Source organism: Rhipicephalus sanguineus, chromosome 2, assembly GCF_013339695.2.
Source record: "Rhipicephalus sanguineus isolate Rsan-2018 chromosome 2, BIME_Rsan_1.4, whole genome shotgun sequence".
Classification (NCBI taxonomy): Eukaryota; Metazoa; Arthropoda; class Arachnida; order Ixodida; family Ixodidae; genus Rhipicephalus; species Rhipicephalus sanguineus.
Window position 1 is genome coordinate 16,767,910 of NC_051177.1, and position 17,820 is coordinate 16,785,729.

The 17,820-nt window shown below is 46.3% G+C and overlaps 1 protein-coding gene across 2 annotated transcripts in view; it reads right to left on the reverse strand.

Moving 5' to 3' along the window:
* The window catches only part of LOC119382455 (tuberin), a 122,180-nt gene that overhangs the window by 42,038 nt on the left and 62,322 nt on the right, over positions 1-17,820 (reverse strand). For both annotated transcript variants that reach the window (XR_005181536.2, XM_037650164.2), the window contains exons 17-21: positions 15,497-15,900; positions 14,621-14,723; positions 10,496-10,790; positions 8,740-8,929; positions 2,193-2,343 (exon numbers count right to left, since the gene is read on the reverse strand). Coding sequence is in view for 1 of the 2 variants with exons in the window: in XM_037650164.2 (XP_037506092.1) it covers positions 2,193-2,343; positions 8,740-8,929; positions 10,496-10,790; positions 14,621-14,723; positions 15,497-15,900 (1,143 nt within the window). In the remaining variant the exon portion in view is untranslated. The remainder of the gene's footprint in view (positions 1-2,192; positions 2,344-8,739; positions 8,930-10,495; positions 10,791-14,620; positions 14,724-15,496; positions 15,901-17,820) is intronic.

Here is a 17,820-nt window from a genome sequence, read left to right on the forward strand (position 1 = left end):
AAATATTCGAAAATTATTCGAAAATTATTCAATTCGATTTGAATTCTATCTTTATTATTCGAATTCGCTTTGCACCAAAAATTTTGCTATTCACACAGCTCTAGTTATTTCGGTTCTCTTGGCCTTTGCACTTGCCTCAGGCTACCAGCAAGATAGGGCATACAAGCTGCCTATGCTGCACTCCAGCACACAAATTAGTGCATGGCAGTGTTGAGTAAAAAAGGAGATGCCTTTCTACTTGCACAGACCCTCGCACCCATTCCAAACTGCACATGGAGTGTGTCACACTGCTGGAAAACGATACGTACTTTGCAATTGTATCAAGATACAATACAGAGACATTAAGGCCCGTATTCACAAACCAACCTTATCCTTATCTTTTGCCCTCCTTCCCTTTTTGGCACCTTAACGCGTTTCATAAACAAACATTACGCCTCAATTCAACCTTTCCTTAACCTTATCGCCGTGATAAGGTGGTGTTCGATAAGGTAGCCCGGCAGGTACCTTAAGGCGCTACTTATGCGGCATGCAATGGCTGATTATGCAAGAAGTTTTACAATGTCATAAAAGAAAAGGTGACGTACGCGATCGGCGTCAATATGTGCAATTAACACTGCGAGTGTTAGCCAACCATCAAAATTCCACAGAAGAGTTCAGCGACGATGTGTTGCTGAGCAGATTCCGCTTCTCGAAGTGAGCCCTTCATGTCCCCGAGCTTGCCGCTAGAAACGGCCCCCACTATTCTCATGCCACCGCTCCTTCATCTGCTGGTGGCACTCTGTTTCTAAGGCGCATGTACTTTTCAAATTGTGAATGGTGACTTCCACACTGCTCGGCATTATTAAACGTGTGAAAAAATCTGTCAGGGTATGTCATGGAAGCCAACGTGTTTCACTGCAGGATGGGATATTTTTTACCCATTTTTGCACTCACGTAGCCGCTGCTCGGTGAGCAGCCGCACGTCGCTCTTGCTGCTTTGAGCTGCTCCCACTTTTTCGTGTTGTCCTTTACTAACACCGCGTGCTATCACTATTTTTCGCTATCACAATGCGACTCTCTGAAGTCGATGAGCAGTGCCGGATCTTCAGTGAAATTCAATTTCCGCCTTTCTGTCGCACTCAATAACCAGTGTATGTATGATCCACGCAAACAGCCACACACGCACACACGCAGGCAGACGGACAAAAACCGCTCGCAACTCCAAGCGCCTGTCGGTGCCCTCGTAGAAACCAGCGCTTCATGAACCAGCGCGTCTGTCTCCGCCCGTGCCGGTGCGCCTACGCGAGCCGCCGGTTGCTATGACAACAGTAAAACGTTAACAAAGAAAAGGAGCAAACGGCGCGGCCAGACGAGGCGTGTTCTTACCGAAACATGCACGGGTATGCGTTCCTGCATTTTTCTTATTGTATTGAGGAGCATCCAGCTTTTTTTTCTTGCTAATAAACCAACAATGAACCAGTAAAAGTTCATAGCCTCGCTCGCATGCTCGTTCCTCATGACGACAAGGTCACCTTCCATAAGGCTGCCTTAAAACCAAATAAGGCGAGTTTATGAAACGCACTGTGACCTTTTCTTATCCTTACACTTTCCCCTTCCTTAGGAAAGGCCGCCTCATAGCACTAAGATAAGGTTGGTTTGTGAATACGGGCCTAAGTATCTGATAGCCAGATAAAAGATACTAGCAGAGGAAATGTACCTGATACAATACTTGCCAATCACATCTTAAGATACTTTGATACAATAGTTAATTCCTTATTATGTTTCCATTGTTAATTCCTCATTTACTTACATTGCAATTTTCGGTGGTAGATGACACCAAAATTTGCGACTCCCTTGGTGCAGTTTCCATCAATTTTATCAAGACAGCACAGCAAATCTCATTTGGCTCTGTTTGGCACAAGTACAATCACTGATTTTATCACTCACTGCACAGCCTTTAGCCTCTCATTTTTAGCCCTGCACGGGAGTACTGTACGGTTCTGCCAGAAATGACTTGCCAGATTCAAGCAGGAGACATATACTAAATTTCCATGTGCCAATCCCTCCACTTCAGCATTTTTGCGTTGTGTTCCCACTGGCAATGTCAAACTTAAAACTCTAACCTTTCATGTGGCAGTGGAATGCCACAGCCACTGGGCCACAACGGTGTGACCTGTCCCTGTAGATATGCATGCACAGAAAAGAGCACTCACAGTGCTGGTGGCTGCACGAGGAAACAGGTCATTCTGCAGGCGTAGCAGCCAGGAAGTGTTGCCCGTAGGCCGTCGCACCAGCACCTCAGCCCAGCCACAGCACCAGCACCCACACACATGACGCAGCACCAGCCCTGCTCGGCCACCACCTCTGGATGAATAATGAATGGATAAAATAATCCACTGAAATCCTAATCCAAGGGAAAGAAGAAAAGGTCACTCCTCCTTGACGATTAGCTTGTCTCCTTTGTATGGCAACATTTTTAGCAAAAAGAACTAAGATGCTACCAGGAAAGGCTAACGTTTCAAGCTCTAGGGGGAAGCTGGATACTTGTCCTAACCATATTAGGCAGGTAATCGTATCATAATAAACTTTAACTAATCCTCGCGCGGGGCAAGTTCATATTTATAATGCATGAAGCACACATGAAATGTAACGGCCATGTAGAATTTTATTAAGACAGCATTTAAGGAGCTCAAAACTGGATTTGTTGTGTTTTGCACTAGTCCACCCTTTTTGTTAAGTTACTTATAATCAAGGTACCTCCTCATCCTATCAATCATTCTCAGCTTATGACAAATACAAAGCACTGACCCTCACTGCCACTCATTTCCCTACAGCAAGTGCAGCTACAATATGACCTAACCTTCTGCATTAAATTGCCTTGACAGCTTCGGCGTAGCCTTGTTGCATTATGTGCATGCAGCCACACACTATTCTCAAGTGAATGTCATTATATTGTTGCTATTACTGTGTCACCATCAATGTTGTTGAATACAGTTATGGAACTCGGCAAAGAAATGCAGGAGTCTCTCGCACAGTTTAGGGTGCCGGTGATAACTGGCAGGTAACTGCTGTAGCAGTTAGACAGTTCCAGTCAAAGAAACTGGAAAGGTCTCCTTTATTCTTTTAATCTGTCCATCCTCTTCCATTTCGTTTGAGCAGGGGGGGGGGAGTTGATAAAAATTGTAGGCTTGTGCGAATAGTACATTTTAGGTTCGAAGCGAATTCGAAGCGAATGGTGATTTTGTTCGATCGAATCGAATAGTATATATCACACATTATAAAGAAAAACGAGCATATTTGTCATGACCCAACCAACCTGCATTTAATTTTAACAAGGCATGTGCAAATGTCATTCTTTTTGGTTCAAAGGAAGTGGAAGCAACTCTGAATAGTAGCAGGATTTGGCTTTCGGTAGAATGCAAGTGATAACCTGTAAAGTATGTTACATTTTAAAATTTACTACACTTGGAGCATATAAGCTGGTACAACAAGTAAAAAATGATGAATCGATGAGAGGGTAATATGTTCATTTAACCTTGAAGTGGGGCTTCGCGGCAGCGCAGATTTTCCCTGGAAAGGTGTATTCACGGTATAGCACCCCTCCACTGCAGTGAAACCACATTTACAGGAGATTACAAACGGACAGTGCGGATTTTTTTTTAAATGTTTTCACGGTACAGCACCACTGCACTGCAGTGAAACCACGTTTACAGGGGGGTTACAAGCGGAATAATATACACCTATTCGTTCCTTTCGAATACTTTGAAATTTTCAATAATCTAAATTCGAATCGAAGCAAATTCGAACACTGTATTATTCGTTCGAATATTCAAAGTGCTCGAATATTCGCACAAGCCTAAAAAATTGTGTTGTGCAATGCAAGCAAAATCCAAGGAGAAAGGGTCTTCAGTAGAGCTCTGCGAATTGCAAAATTTTGAGTGCGAAGCGAATTCGAATATTAAAATGTGAGTGCGAATCGAATAGAATATTTTTCTAATAGTTGTCAAATATTTTTTTTAATACGTCAAAGTGAAATTACAGAAAAACAGTTGCAGAGGATCTCTAAGCATATTCTAATGAGATAGCAACATGAAAGCGTTTCTTTTGGCTAGGTTGGTGAAGCGCTAGAGAGGTGGTGTTCCCTAGTTGTCTTATCATGAATGAGGCAATGCAGAGGCTGAATTGACCATTTGCAAAAATCTGCAAGGCGGCTTTACTGCAAGGTTGTTTTCCAACCAAAAGCTCTCCGTCGCAGACTGGTTTTCTCGCTCATTGTACTTTTACCGCTCCTAATTCCAGTGAAGGCACGCGAGTACGACAAAACGACCTCTTTCCCCAACAATTACTGTGGGGCCGCCTCGTACGAACCCTCAGCCTTCGCTAGGTGGACAAGGCAGCCGTCGTTCGTAAGAAAAAAAAAGGCGGGGGGGTGGGGGGGGAGGGGGTAGAGAAGCAAAAACAGAATGAGTGAGAAAAGCAGTCTGGGATTGAGGGTTTTTGGTTGGAAAACAACCTTGCAGGAAAGCCGCCTTGCAGATTTTTGCAAATGGTCAATTGTATTTATTTACATCATTTGATGCAACCAATGTGGTGTCGACACCACTTTACATGTGAAAGGAAAAAACGCTATTTCCTCAACCTCTCCTCCTCAAGAGAACGGAAATCTGGGCGAGTTTGTAAGAATGCATCATAGAGCAGGTAGCACAAACGAACGATTAAAAGAACAATGTCGAGTGTGTCAGCCAGCCTTCCCTGAGCTTACACCCCTGTGAGTCAGCTTCCCTTACAGCAGCCCTGGCACCTACGCTTTCCGCGTGATAAAAGTCTCTCGTCTGAGCACGCATACCGTAATCGCTCGCGTTCAGTTTTTAGCTTATCTTGCCTTTTGTGTGTATCATTTTTGTTGTAAGAGCCGATCAAGATGATGTGGTGTCATGCTATTCATTGTGGGATAAGATGTACTTTCTTGGATGACGATGTGGTGTTTTGATCTTTACTAGTTGATAAATAGGCGTGGATTCTGATAATAAATTTTAGTTTGAAGTTAGCGCTCATCTCGTGTTTATGTTCCCGGCTTGTGTCTACATATTTTTTGTGCTACCTGCTCTATGATGCTCTCCCCCTCCTTCAACTTCTGTGGAGGCCGAACTGATGTGGCGGTCAAGGGCGTGCTACCTTCGAGTTTAGAGTTCCTAATCTGCCCCATAGACACCAACGTATAAGAACATCTGAAATTTCGGACGCTGAAACTCTTCAGCATTCGATTTTTCAGACTTTCTGTCCAAATTTCGGGTCCAAAACGGCATTAACGCCCCCACCTCCGCCGTGTCTATCATCTCGTAGGTTCGAGCCAGCGCTTTCGTAAGTCAATCTGCTAGCGGCTGTAGCAGAGTCCAAAAGGCAGCCTTGCCGCAATGCCAGAATGTGATGGTGTGAAGCATATCGAAAATCTGAAGGGGCCACTGTCACGGCGCAGTACGGTGATGTCTTTACGGCATTCACTGGAAATGCACGGAGGCGTGATGGCGGCAGGCGGCAAACGCACCCAACCCTTATGATAAGCATTTTCAGCTAACTGTTCAGTAGTGCATGAGGCCTAGCGTAATGGTATGTGCACGACCCGAACGCGGCGCGCCGCCGTTTATGCTGCCTCTTTGTGCGAGACCGCTAAGTGTGCTGCACAGACGCGTTGCCTTCACCAATGCCTTCACGAACGAAAGCAGCTCACCAGCGCCCATGAGCGATCGGGAACAGAGTGGCCATGTCATAACTAGGCCTATCAGAACAAACGCTATCACGGCAAACGCGTGCGTACGGTATAGCAGGTGCCCCGGCAATGACGGCGTCAGCTGGGTTGGCAATGTGCTGCACACAACTAGGAACAATCGGCTTCATGCGCAAGCAAATGCTGCGTATTGGTAGAGATTCGGCGTGTGCGCACGTAAACGTGCACACACACATCGGGGAAAGCTGGACAAGTCATCCACTCTTTCGCCACAGTAATTGTGTTCTGTGTGATCGTTTCCAAATGCTCCATGCAAGAGAGCCGTAATCTATTTCGCGCTTTGCTGGTATCAGCGGCGCTCATGACAAGACGTAAGTTCGCAATTTGCGGTTGGCATGTAGTTGAGCAGGGTTCGTGGCAGGTACCGAATGTATTCACGAGAGCCTGGGCGTGCACCAAAATGCCTGATAAGTGTACTGGGAGGCATTAAAGCTATTTCAGATGTGGCTGTGGCGACTTGACCACTTGAGTGGAATAAAAAAGCATGAATTCATTGTTTAGGACTGCTAAATTTTTTGGACGATTTCGCCGTCATTGGAGAGTTCGAAAAATCGGACATTGACTTTATTTATCTTCCGGAAGTTCAAATACTTCGAATAGTCAAATTCCAGTGTGAATCGAACAGCAAACACTATTAGAAAAATATTCAAAAGTTCGAATATTCGCACACCCATAGTCTTTAGTAGTGTCTCTCTTCCAATGTATGTACTAGCGTAGACCTACACCTCGGTGACAAAATGATTGAGATGGTACAAGACGTTAAAATATTGGGGGTCACTTCCAGTGAAGACTTAAACTGGGATTCCCATGTGTATGATGTTACCAAAAAGGTTGCCAAGGCATGTGGAGTACTTTGGAAATTCCGAGATATAGTTTCTTCAAAAATTAAACTCCTTATTTATAATGCCCTATTTCTATCGCACATCAATTACTGTACCCTCGTCTGGGGAAACACCACGCAAAAGAACAAACTAAAATTGCTCAGGCTACAGAAGAAGGCAATCCGACATATCGCAGGTGTTCCATATGATGCTCATACATCAAGCTTATTCACAACGTTTAACGTACTCCAAATAGAACAGCTGTACAATTTCAATCACTTTGGTAAATACAAGCATGGTTTGAAGAGTAGAAACATTTTGTTTCTCACACTATGTCAACTAAGAAAAGCAGCTGCAGAAAAGCAGTTGCATTAGGCAAAGAGACACACGGTATATAGTACCGTATTCATGAACGAATTATGGTTTTAAAAGTGCCATATCATGCCAAACTTTTTTGAATTTCCTAAACAACAAAGTTACGGCTGATACGTTGACAAAGAAGCAGTGCAAAGAATGTTTAATTAGAAACCCCAGACAGCGTCTCTGAATGTGATTAATAAATCATGAGTTCTTTTTATTTCTTTGTTTTACTGTGTACATATTATTTATACAAATTCATTTTCCTTTTGACATTTTATAATATATGGTTTGATTAGAAGTCCATTTTGCTCTTTTTATGTACATGTATACCCATGAGCTGTTCATGTATTTGTGTTTTCAATATGCGAAACGTTTCTGCATAGTGTTTTTTTATATCTGCATAACTTTGTTCTTTTCGCATTTTTAATATCCCATATGTACACTTTATTTTTCAGTGTTTGCCAGTTTACATTTTCTCTGTAGTTGCATTTTGCTGCTACATTTGCTGATTGCTTGTATTTTGCTTGCTTGTAGTTTTCATGTTTGCTCTCTTGTACTTTATTTTTTTCTATATGATCACATGTCTGTGGCCAAACTGCTCAGGGTCCGGAATCTCGTCAAGCTGCATTTTAGCAGTTTTTAATTCCTGTCCTTGCATCTTTTTCACTCTTTAATCAGATTTGCATTTTTTTTTGTGCTGACCATTACCATTGTATGAAAATATTGAATCATTGTACTTTAACAGTATTGTTGAAAAATAATGCTAAATAAACTGAACTGAACTGAACTTCAGAACAAGACAATATGATTGAAGACCAATTATTTTGTGCCAGCACAGAGGAGGAAAGGGCATGCATATGTCACAAAGAATACATGTGCTTCAACATGTACAAATAGCTTTTGGTTGTGTGCCTCCTGTCTGGCCTTCTGTTGATAACATGAAACAGTATTGGCACTGGCTAGCAAACAAACACTATACTCCACCTCAGAAGTTCCCTTCAGCACTGTGAAAGCTACAGGGCCCCTTAGCCAATAAGAAGGGCGATTAGCCCCTCCATATGTATTCACCCGCGTCGTGTCATCTGCTCAAACGCGTAGGGCGAGTAAAGCGAACAGATAGCATCGCTGAAAAAAAAAAAGGCTGCATCCACAGCAGCTGGTGCCCTCCGCTTCGAATTTATCGAGTCGTCATCGTGTGCTGTGTGACCCGTAAGTTACGAATTCACGCTTGTATTTGCTTCAGATTATTGTGCTGACACTTCGACGGCAATGTATTCGCAACTATACTGCGCTAATTTCACAAACCGTTATCAAATTCTCAGCGCGTTAGGCTTAGCAGGCATGGCTAAACGAACAGCTGGTCTCGCAAATAATGGTAAAATGTGCCTCATGCTTTGTGCTCAGCATGAGATGGCACAAACCAATTACTCATTCCACCATTTATTTGCTGCTTCCAGCGCAGTGGGTGTACAGCAAGCACAAGTTCGGATCGAAGCAGGCGGTCGCGTCTGCATGGGTGCTGCCCATGTTGATTTGTAACCGCAGTTACCGGCTGCTACTGATACAGCAATTAAAGGCACACGACATCAATGCGAAGAAGAATAAACATATCACGCATCGATGTGACGTAACACGTGCCAAACAAGCACAAATGTCTCAACCCTGCCAATTGTAAGCCAATTTATCTGCAACTATGTTTTGCTGCACAAGTAGGTGGCTTCCTTACCCCCCGTAGCTTTGGTAGTGCTGAACAGTAGTGGTGAGATGGAGTATAGGTCAGAAACATAAGCTCACCCACGGCGCTCAAGGCTAAGGTCATCCTGAGTTACTGGCAGGCGACGTAACCCAGATGCACGACCTGCAGCTTCTGACTGATGCCTTCGTCGCTGCTGCTGCTGCTGCTGCTGCTGCTGCTGCTGCTGCTGCTGCTGCAGGGGGTACTGCTGCTGCTGCTGCACACTCATTTCCTCCCCATGCACAGGTGCTGCAGAAACAACACCAAGAGAAGAATTTGCAAGCATGTTAAAATTGCAGCACTATAATATACAGGACTGTACAGTGTAAGTACAGTGCAGCTTTGAATCAACTCAACCGCATAATGACATTTCGGAGTTCCCTTTCCCACACCCCCAAATGGTCTTGCGTCAAATTGCAATGCCACTGTGGTAAAGGGGGACTTCTTTTTTTTGCAAGATTGACATGTGCCAGAATCAGCAAGTCAACATTTCACAGCGCCAGTGAATAAGTATTAAGGTAGAAGCCTTACATGCTTCATCAAATGTGAAAAGTGACTGTCAGTATCGCGGTGTCAACATCAACACTAGTGATGCATCATGACGTCACTGGTTGCCAAGTTGTTCATCATGACATCCCTATGACATAACATAATGTGATGTCACCTGATGACGTCATCACATGACATTGTTGCTTTGTCAAAGGTGGGCCGATCCCAGAGGCAGTGCAAAACCAAGTGAGGTGCAGAAAACTTTCATAGGGGCGGTGGGGTCAGTACAATCAACTCAGGAGAAAAAGTAGAAGAAGGTGGCGTTTGCTTTCGAGTCATCTTAGGCAAATGCATAAGAGACCGTGCAAGTTTCTTTTTTAAGAAGGAGGGGAGCATTCTTGTGGGCTACAGTGTAACCTTCTTGAAGAAAACACAAGCTTGAAATAAATGCTACAGACCTGTTGAATATGAAGATTCCCATGACTAATTACTACAATAATGGTTGAATGCGCGCACTACATAAGGTCACAACCTATCTTCACAAGAGTTTTTCATCCACACCATGTCCTCGCTCTCTTGGATTCTGGATGGCGCATGTGTTTTGGTCGTGTCACGTTTGAATGGTTCATGACTCAAGTTGGACAGTAAATCAACTTACTTAACAAGAGCTGCCTCGTAGATCTAATATTATTGATGCAACCTTCATCAGAACACAGCAGTAGGCATTTTGCATAGAAAGCAATGGATGTTTTCCCAGTGCGAAACACACACAAGCAGCAGAGAAGAGCTGTGAGTGGATGCAGCAATGAATGAACACAAATGCAAAGCAGACCTGCAACATTTATGTTAATTTTATGTGAACAGCACTGTGTGATTTTTATTCCTATTACAGAAACAAAAGTCGTGACAGAAATATCACAGAAATCAGCAAGTGCATACAGCTATACTTGCAGCCAGAACTGGTACAGACCACTGCAAGCTTTAAAGAATCACTCAGCTGGAAATTACTGAGGTAAAGTTCTTTGATGACCATTGTCGTGCCAATCACAACTGCTATCACTACTAAATGATGTATTTTGCAGTATCTTCTTCAAGGAAGACATTGTTAAACATCTACTCTGTTACATTGTTGCCCACCTCTCATGTAAAACCCCTAAAAAGGGGCTTTCAAGGTGCTGGAAATAAATGAAAGTGAACAAAATTCTTTGCTGGTGGATCAGCAGTGTGCCACCACAATGTTGAGAGCATGTGCCGAGTTTCCCTCGCTGATTTGGCAATGCTTTACCCTCTAGATGCCAGCAATGCTGAAGAAAAGTGGTGCTATACCTGGCTCTTGACAGAAGAGTGCACAACGGTCACAAAGGCCCTGGCGGGCTGGACGGCCTGAACAGCCACTGGTGGTGATGGTGACCAGCCGGTGTCCAGGCAGCAGCCAGCTCTGTGCACATCCTTGCTCGAGCAAAAATGCCGCTGCACCCGAGCGCCGTGGCTGTGCCCCACAGCTGCCAAAGCTGCATTGGGCCACGAGGTCACCCAGTGTGGCCAGCAGCTCCTCCTGCAGCTTCACCACTGCAGGGTCTCGCTTCTCCTCTTCACCAGGCTCCAGCTGGGCACGCAGGTTCTGCACACCATACGGACACACTGATCAGCTCAAAGCGAGAAAATTAATGAACAGCAAAATATTGTCAACAATTACGAGAAAACACTCTGGCCAAAGCGCCTACATTGTGTGTCTAAAGTCCCAGAATTTTTTTAAGTTGGAGTAAACGAAACAAGAGGTGCCGGCAACACGACAGCGCATATTACCGTATATTGCCGATTATAAGTTGACGTTTTTTTCATAAAATGACCTTCCAAAGTTCGAGGGCCGACCTATAATCGGAGTCTACCTATACGCGGAATCGTAAAGTCGACTTATCTGTGGGGTCCGATGAAAGGTAGTCGTTCTCTGATTTACTGCTATTCGACGCATCGATAACATCAGCCACAGAGGCAGCGGAGTCATGGCAACAGCTATCTCCCAAAGCGCGCGCGCCGCTTCCGGAGCCAAATATTTTTGCGATCTGCCACGACGATCGCGAAACTAAAGCGAAACCACGCGAGACGAAACTATGGAGCGCGTTTAAAAATTACCGCCGCGTGCATGAATGCGAACCGCTTGGGAAACACGGTCTCGAAAGCAGCATTTCAAACCTTTGATAGAGGGCGAACGATGCTCTATGAATAAAGAGCAATTTACCTTGCAATGCGCCCTGCAGTTTTGTTTTCATACAATAGAAACGATTCGTTGACAAACCATCAGCGTTCCACAGAAAAGCTGGCAGCGCCGTGTGGGCTGGCAACACTTTGCGGGGAACTAAACCACATGACCAGTCACATGCACCCACAAGCGTCTTCGCGTCTTTTTGCACTCACGCCTGTTCACCATTTCTGCATTTCGCTTCGCTTGCGAGCAGTGGTGTGCGCGATTTGTGACGCTGCCAAACGGACCCCAAGATGCCCCCGCTACGCCGGCAACAGCAATGTTACTAGATCCTGCCAGTTCTCAAACTCCCACGGCAGCTGCCGTAGATGCGTGGCCCCGTTTCGTTTCCGCTCACCAGACGGCGCGGCGGCCACGGTTAGCCCGTTGCTGTGCAGCAGGAAGCCGGCGGCGCGCGTTGTAAATGGCCGTTCTTTGCCTTGAAATACTCGTTCAATGAGTCTCAAATTTCTACTGCCATTAGGGACCTCTTCGAACAATCGGGTGATGCTTTATGTATTACATTACATACATTACATTTCTAAATACGCATTATTTCAACTGTTATGAATGTTAACCTTAATTTTATGTTTTCGAAATAAGTATCCTGCCTTTTTTTTTTATGAATCAGCTAAATTCCCATTTCTTTAATGCCTTGCTCTGTGTATCTACTTTAAGGTTGTCAACAAGTGCATTTTTTGTGTGAATTCTTGTCATGTTGCTGCTGCTATTGTATGGGGAGGTGGGACTAGTCAAGCTGCCTTTAAGCAGCTTTCAAAGAGTAGGCTTTCGGGCTTGAGACGTGCAGTATCAGACATGTCATGAGCCACTCGGCATCATATCACCGACCATTTCTCGACTTCACTTTCGCTGCCATGACAGCTGTCTTAAAGGCCAACTGCTGCCTGGCTGGAAGAACACTAGGAGTGCTGTCAAGTGCTTCCTCCGTAACGGCACTCAGCTGCTTCTTCATCAAAACAAGTTCTTCTTTCATTTTTTCTCGCCTTGAGGTCGCGCGAATTGCTCTACGCCGAAGCAACTTCAAGCAAACCCTCTGCTTTTTCCTGCAGTCTTCGCGCTGCTGTGTACGCTGCAGAAAAAGCTTGTTCAAGGTCCTACATTGAGCACATGTAGCGTTAAAGCTCAATACAGTGCAGGTGTTGCATCTCCACTTTTCACCTTCTTTTGTGGCCACCAGTGATGATGCGATCTTCGGGTACTTTTCAGCAGGGCATCCCTGGCACAGCTTAAGCTTTTCAATGTACCGGATCAAACATTTCAAGTCATCAAACGAGTTCATTTCAATGCTCGGCTCCCCGGCATAGACGCTGCGAGGCACGATTCGACCATTTGCACAGACAGTTACTTCGAGGTTCTCCGACAGCGCCACTGACGTTTCCACACGGGGAATGTTACTTCTTATGCTAAGCTTGTACAGTAGTGCCATTTGTTCAGCAACGCCAAGAAACCAACCTTCAATCTTCTGTCCCCCTTCGGCCAAGCGAGTTAGCATATCAAACAAAGGTTCACTACTATCCGTCGTCCCGATGTTTTCTGCTTCGTTGTTGCTATCATCAATTGCTGAAATCAACTGCTCACCTTGTCCTTTTCGACGCTTGCTTTTTGCCGGGGAGAGTCTGCGAGCAGGAGCCTTGCGTTTCCGTGTCGGTTTCGAAAGGTAGCTCGGGCAATTCGGAAACAGCCGAGGCACGGCGTCGTCTTTCAGTGCCCATTTGTCGCGCGGCATCGTTACCAGCTCACCACAAATGTTGTGCTCGAAGACTTTCGAAATGTCCCCACCACGGAAGTGAAGGTCACAAACAGAACACGTGCTTGAAAGCTTTTTGTCCTGCCTGGGTACTGCTCGCTGCCATAGTGCAAGGCGTTCGGCGTCTCGGGGCGGCCTGAAAAAAATGTCTCTTCTCACCCGAAGGTAGAACGGAATCGTACCCGCTTTTACACCCGGGCACGAAACAGCATGGCATGGTTCATACACTTGCCAGCATGGTCCACAAACGTCTGCGGGTACTCGCGCAAACGTTACTAAGCACACTGCAGCGGGCTGTTTACAACGATCGTCCGGCCGTCCGTGTCTGTCGCGACTTGCCGCAACTTGCCGGGCAAACTCCGTCGCGCGCGCCCCCATGCGGAGCGCAACGGAACGGCGTCAGGCGGAGCTCCGCAGTTTGAGAACTGGCAGGATCTAGTAACGTTGGGCAACAGTACAGCGCTGCTTTCAAGAGGCAAGCGATCCTCTACGCAGAATCGGAAAGCAACGTTGAAGCAGGGCGCAAGTTTGATGTGTCGGAAAAGTACGTGAGAGAATGGACAAAATAAAGGACCAAGATCTTCGCTTGCGCTGCTACATGCCGTTCCTTTCGCGGACCGAAGTCTGGACGATACCCTGCCGTTGAGGAGGCGGTTCGAGATTGGGTTCACGACCACGGGCACTCGTTCTGACGGCGAGCAGCAGCAGTGGCTCACACGATGGCAATGACTTTGACTGCGTCCTTCTCTCAAGCGACGACAAGTCGTAAGCAATGTTTCACGGGCACATAGAAGTTTCTTTGCATCACTCCCTCTTCTGAAAAACTTATTGGTGAGCTATGGCCGCAGCACGAGGCTGTGTTCGGAGTCATCTTTATTTTGCCCTGAAGGGGTTGCAAGTTGGGGGGTCGACTTATAATCGGCAATATATGGTAATAGCTCTCTCTTTTCCTTCAAAAGAGCGACTGTGATTGAAGACCACGTATGCAAAAGCCCACACCAATCAGCTGCCTCATGCACTTCAGCGCTCTGCCAACTTAAGATTTTGATATGACCACCAAGAAGTCAAGCATGCTGGCACCACTACAGCCGTATCGGGTATATCTGTGCATTAAAACCTGGGAGTGATAGTCAGCGCCGCTTGTAGCCATGACGGCGAGTGCAGAACACTTTCTTTCCGCCTGCTGGCATCCAATAGCACGTGATCTTTTTACAAGCTGGCAACTGACTAATAATCCCTCGTCTGTTGTTTCTCATTAAGGTTGTGTCTAACAAAGAAAAACGGGCCCTTAAATTCCAAATGTAGGCTGCCCAAGAGGAAAGAAACAAGCCTCAATATGAACACAATAATTATGATATGGCGACAGTCAATCTTCAGAGCACACTTTCAAGGAATGAATGGGATCATCACAAATATTGTGAAGGCTGTGTGGACAACTTGCCTTCATTATGAAAGGTGCAAGGTCTTTGCGGAAGGCGACGCGGCACTTGAGGAACCACAGTGCCACCAAGTGGTGGGCCAGGGCCACCACTACGTCACTGAACCTGCATGAAGAGCAGGCAGGAGCCTTTTCACAAGCTGTGTTAAAAAATTACACATCATCTCCCGCTGTGGGCAACCATGGTGGGATGTGCATCAAGTTTCCGTTTCTCTTATGCGACTTATGAGACAGTGGTTGTCGAGGCGTTTGAATTACCGTTTGCGACGCTGATGTTTACATTCGGCTTCCCGAGCCTTCCTCTACTCCGCGGCGGTGGTGCTGCCGGTGCAACTAGCGCCGACGTTGACGTTGTTCATGGCGTTTCGCACACCGTTGCACAGAGAGAGAATGACGGAAGCACAGCGAACGCGTGCTTTCGCAGCCTCGCAGCTTCGAGATTCGCTTGCCGGCGTTGCCGTTTACGTTCAGCTTCGCGAGCATCGATAGTGCTGTTGCAAAGGAGAGTGCAATGGGAGCGAGCGCGCGCCGCATTATATACGAGCCCACAGCTGTGGCGGAGAGAGAGAAATGGGAGAGAGGAAACGAAGCAGAGGTAGCGCTTACGCCACCTCCTCCCATCTTCTTACATGAGCACGAGGAGAGGGGGGAGAGTTGGCACATGCGCAGTATGGGTGCGGACGCCGCAGAACGGACACTGCCCCTAGCATAAGATGCTTTCGCATCTAAAAATGAATGCAGTTAAGTATAGCTAAATATTTTGCTTGTGGATCTATGGGTCCAGGGATCAAAACGAGCAGAGAACCAGAGTTTACTGCAGGACATGCAACTCTCGTTCAAAACCATAACAAGAGGCCTACGACAGGTTGGTATGCCCACCTTGCAGGATTGGTATACGGCAGGGCGATGGCAAACACCTTACGGTACTGGGCAGCCACAAAGCTGGCGTACAGCTGAGGCACACGGATTAGGCAGGCAAGAAACTCGAGCACGGGCAGCGACACTGCCACAGTGGGCGACAGCTGAGCCAGCCGCTGTAGCAGGTCAGGCAGCACCTTGGCCATGGCAGGTCGCAACTCCAAGGCTGCCAGGGCAAGTGCTCGGAGGCACAGCGCTGCCGCAGGCTTGCAGGCAAGCCCCGACTCCAGCACGTGCAGCAGCCAGCGTGGCGATTGAGCATCCAACTCTTCTCGGTATAACACCAATGCACTGGCCACTGGATAGAGCAGGGCCTCCCCACCAGCAGCACGCACCTTGTCCAACAACTGGCGCTCACCGGCCACCTGCAAAAAACAGCCATTCCTGGCCACGTTAGAGTTTTGTGCAGTGGCGGATCCAGAGGGGGGGCGGTAGGGGCGATCGCCCCCCCCAAAGCCTGTGTCACCTCCCCCCCCCCCCCCTGCCTGCAATGCCTGTCTGTCTCCTCATCCCTACCCTACCACCCCCCCCCCCCCCCGGTCAGATGAAGAAACCGCCCCCCCCCCCAAAGTTGGCACCTGGATCCGCCCCTGGTTTTGTGCCTAGCATTTTATAAAGATTTAATTGCTGGAAGACATTACAGAGCAATGAATCCTGAATTATCACAGGGATCAGTGACAATATAGGCTATTTTTTATATAACGGTCTTGTAACACTGCAACGCAATGCTGCGACGATTTAACCACTGCTTTCAAAGTGTCTTTTCAAAATCGAATGACCGTGAACAAACAGCTGTCTCTGATAGAGTGTACAACAGTCTTAAATCATCCAGACTGATATTTCTGAAATGGACATCAAGAAATCTGCCAGTCCTTTAAAATGTATTGCCCAGCCCAAAAACAGGGAGAGCCGGGTGACTTCATTCTAAAAAGACAGGGCATGCAAACACGGACACAAGAAAGCAGTCAGGACACCACAAACGCCAACTAACAACTGAAGAGACACACAACAGCGGAAAAGAAAGAAGGCACTGGGTGACTTGGTGTGGTGACCTAATGAAACAGCTCCAAAGGATGAAGAAAGAAAGTGACAACGTAAACCATTGATTCTCAAGTGAGGTTATTTCACTGGGCAAAGATACACAATAAATAAGCCCATTGTGATGCCATGCAATACATTGTTGCATAATTACAAAGAACACTGCTAGCGGATATAGGGTTGACAAAATATATCATTTGCTAGTTATCTTGAGTTTGTGTCTTGTTAAAACCAATTAAGAGCTGAAAATAATGGTGTGGGTGGATGCATAGTTATTTTTTGCTTGTACCTACTCATGTTATCTTGCAGCAAAGTATACGTTGGCCAAAGTAACAGATCAGTTAACACGAGATTAATGGCAACTTTGAGAAATTGAACTGGTGCGCATTGGGGTGCGCTGGCATGCCATTTCGTCTAATCATTGCAGCACCTGGGTGCCTCGGTGCGCACCAGTGCAATTTGTTGAAGATGTTATAAGATATGTGACATGCCCTATCCACTGACTGTCTAGGTCACTGCACTCGGACTTAGCAAAGCAACAAGAAGAAACTTTATATAAGAAAGTCTACGTTGCTCGATCTTGGGTGGTGCCCCCTGGTAGGAACCCAATGGTTTCTGTGCCTCTCCGGTCTAGGGTCGCCAGTTGACTTCCCCAGAGTAGTTCAGAGAGTTGTGCCTCGCAGACTACGTTGTGAGTGTATGTTTTGCGACTCATTGTCAGGCCGCTTCGCCTGGCTGGTCGGTTCATAGGTGTGTTATGCGAGCAAGCGTCGCTGAGTGTTCGTTGCACCACGAACTAGACATGGCCACATATCTGTCTGGAAAGATGGTGTGTAAATGGGATAAATGAGGGTGTGTTGGTTTGCAGGCGATTCCAGTCTCTGGACTATTGCCTGTTGAGGCTTTTATGACCATGACTGCGTCCTTCTCTCAAGCGACGACGAGTTGTAAGCAATTTTTCACGGGCAAATGTTTCTTTACATCACTCCCTCTTCTGAAAAACTTAGTGGTGAGCTATGGCCACAGCATGAGGCTGTGTTCGGAGTCAACTTTTTTTTCCCCTAGAAGGGGTTGCAAGTTGAGGGTTCGACTTATAATCGGCAATATACGGTAGTAGCAAGATTTTCCTTTCGGTAGAATGCAAGTGATAACCTGCAAAATATGTTAAGTTTTAAAATTTACTATAGTACTTAGACCATATAAGATGGTATAACAAGCTTTTAATTTAAACCAGGGGTGTGCGAATA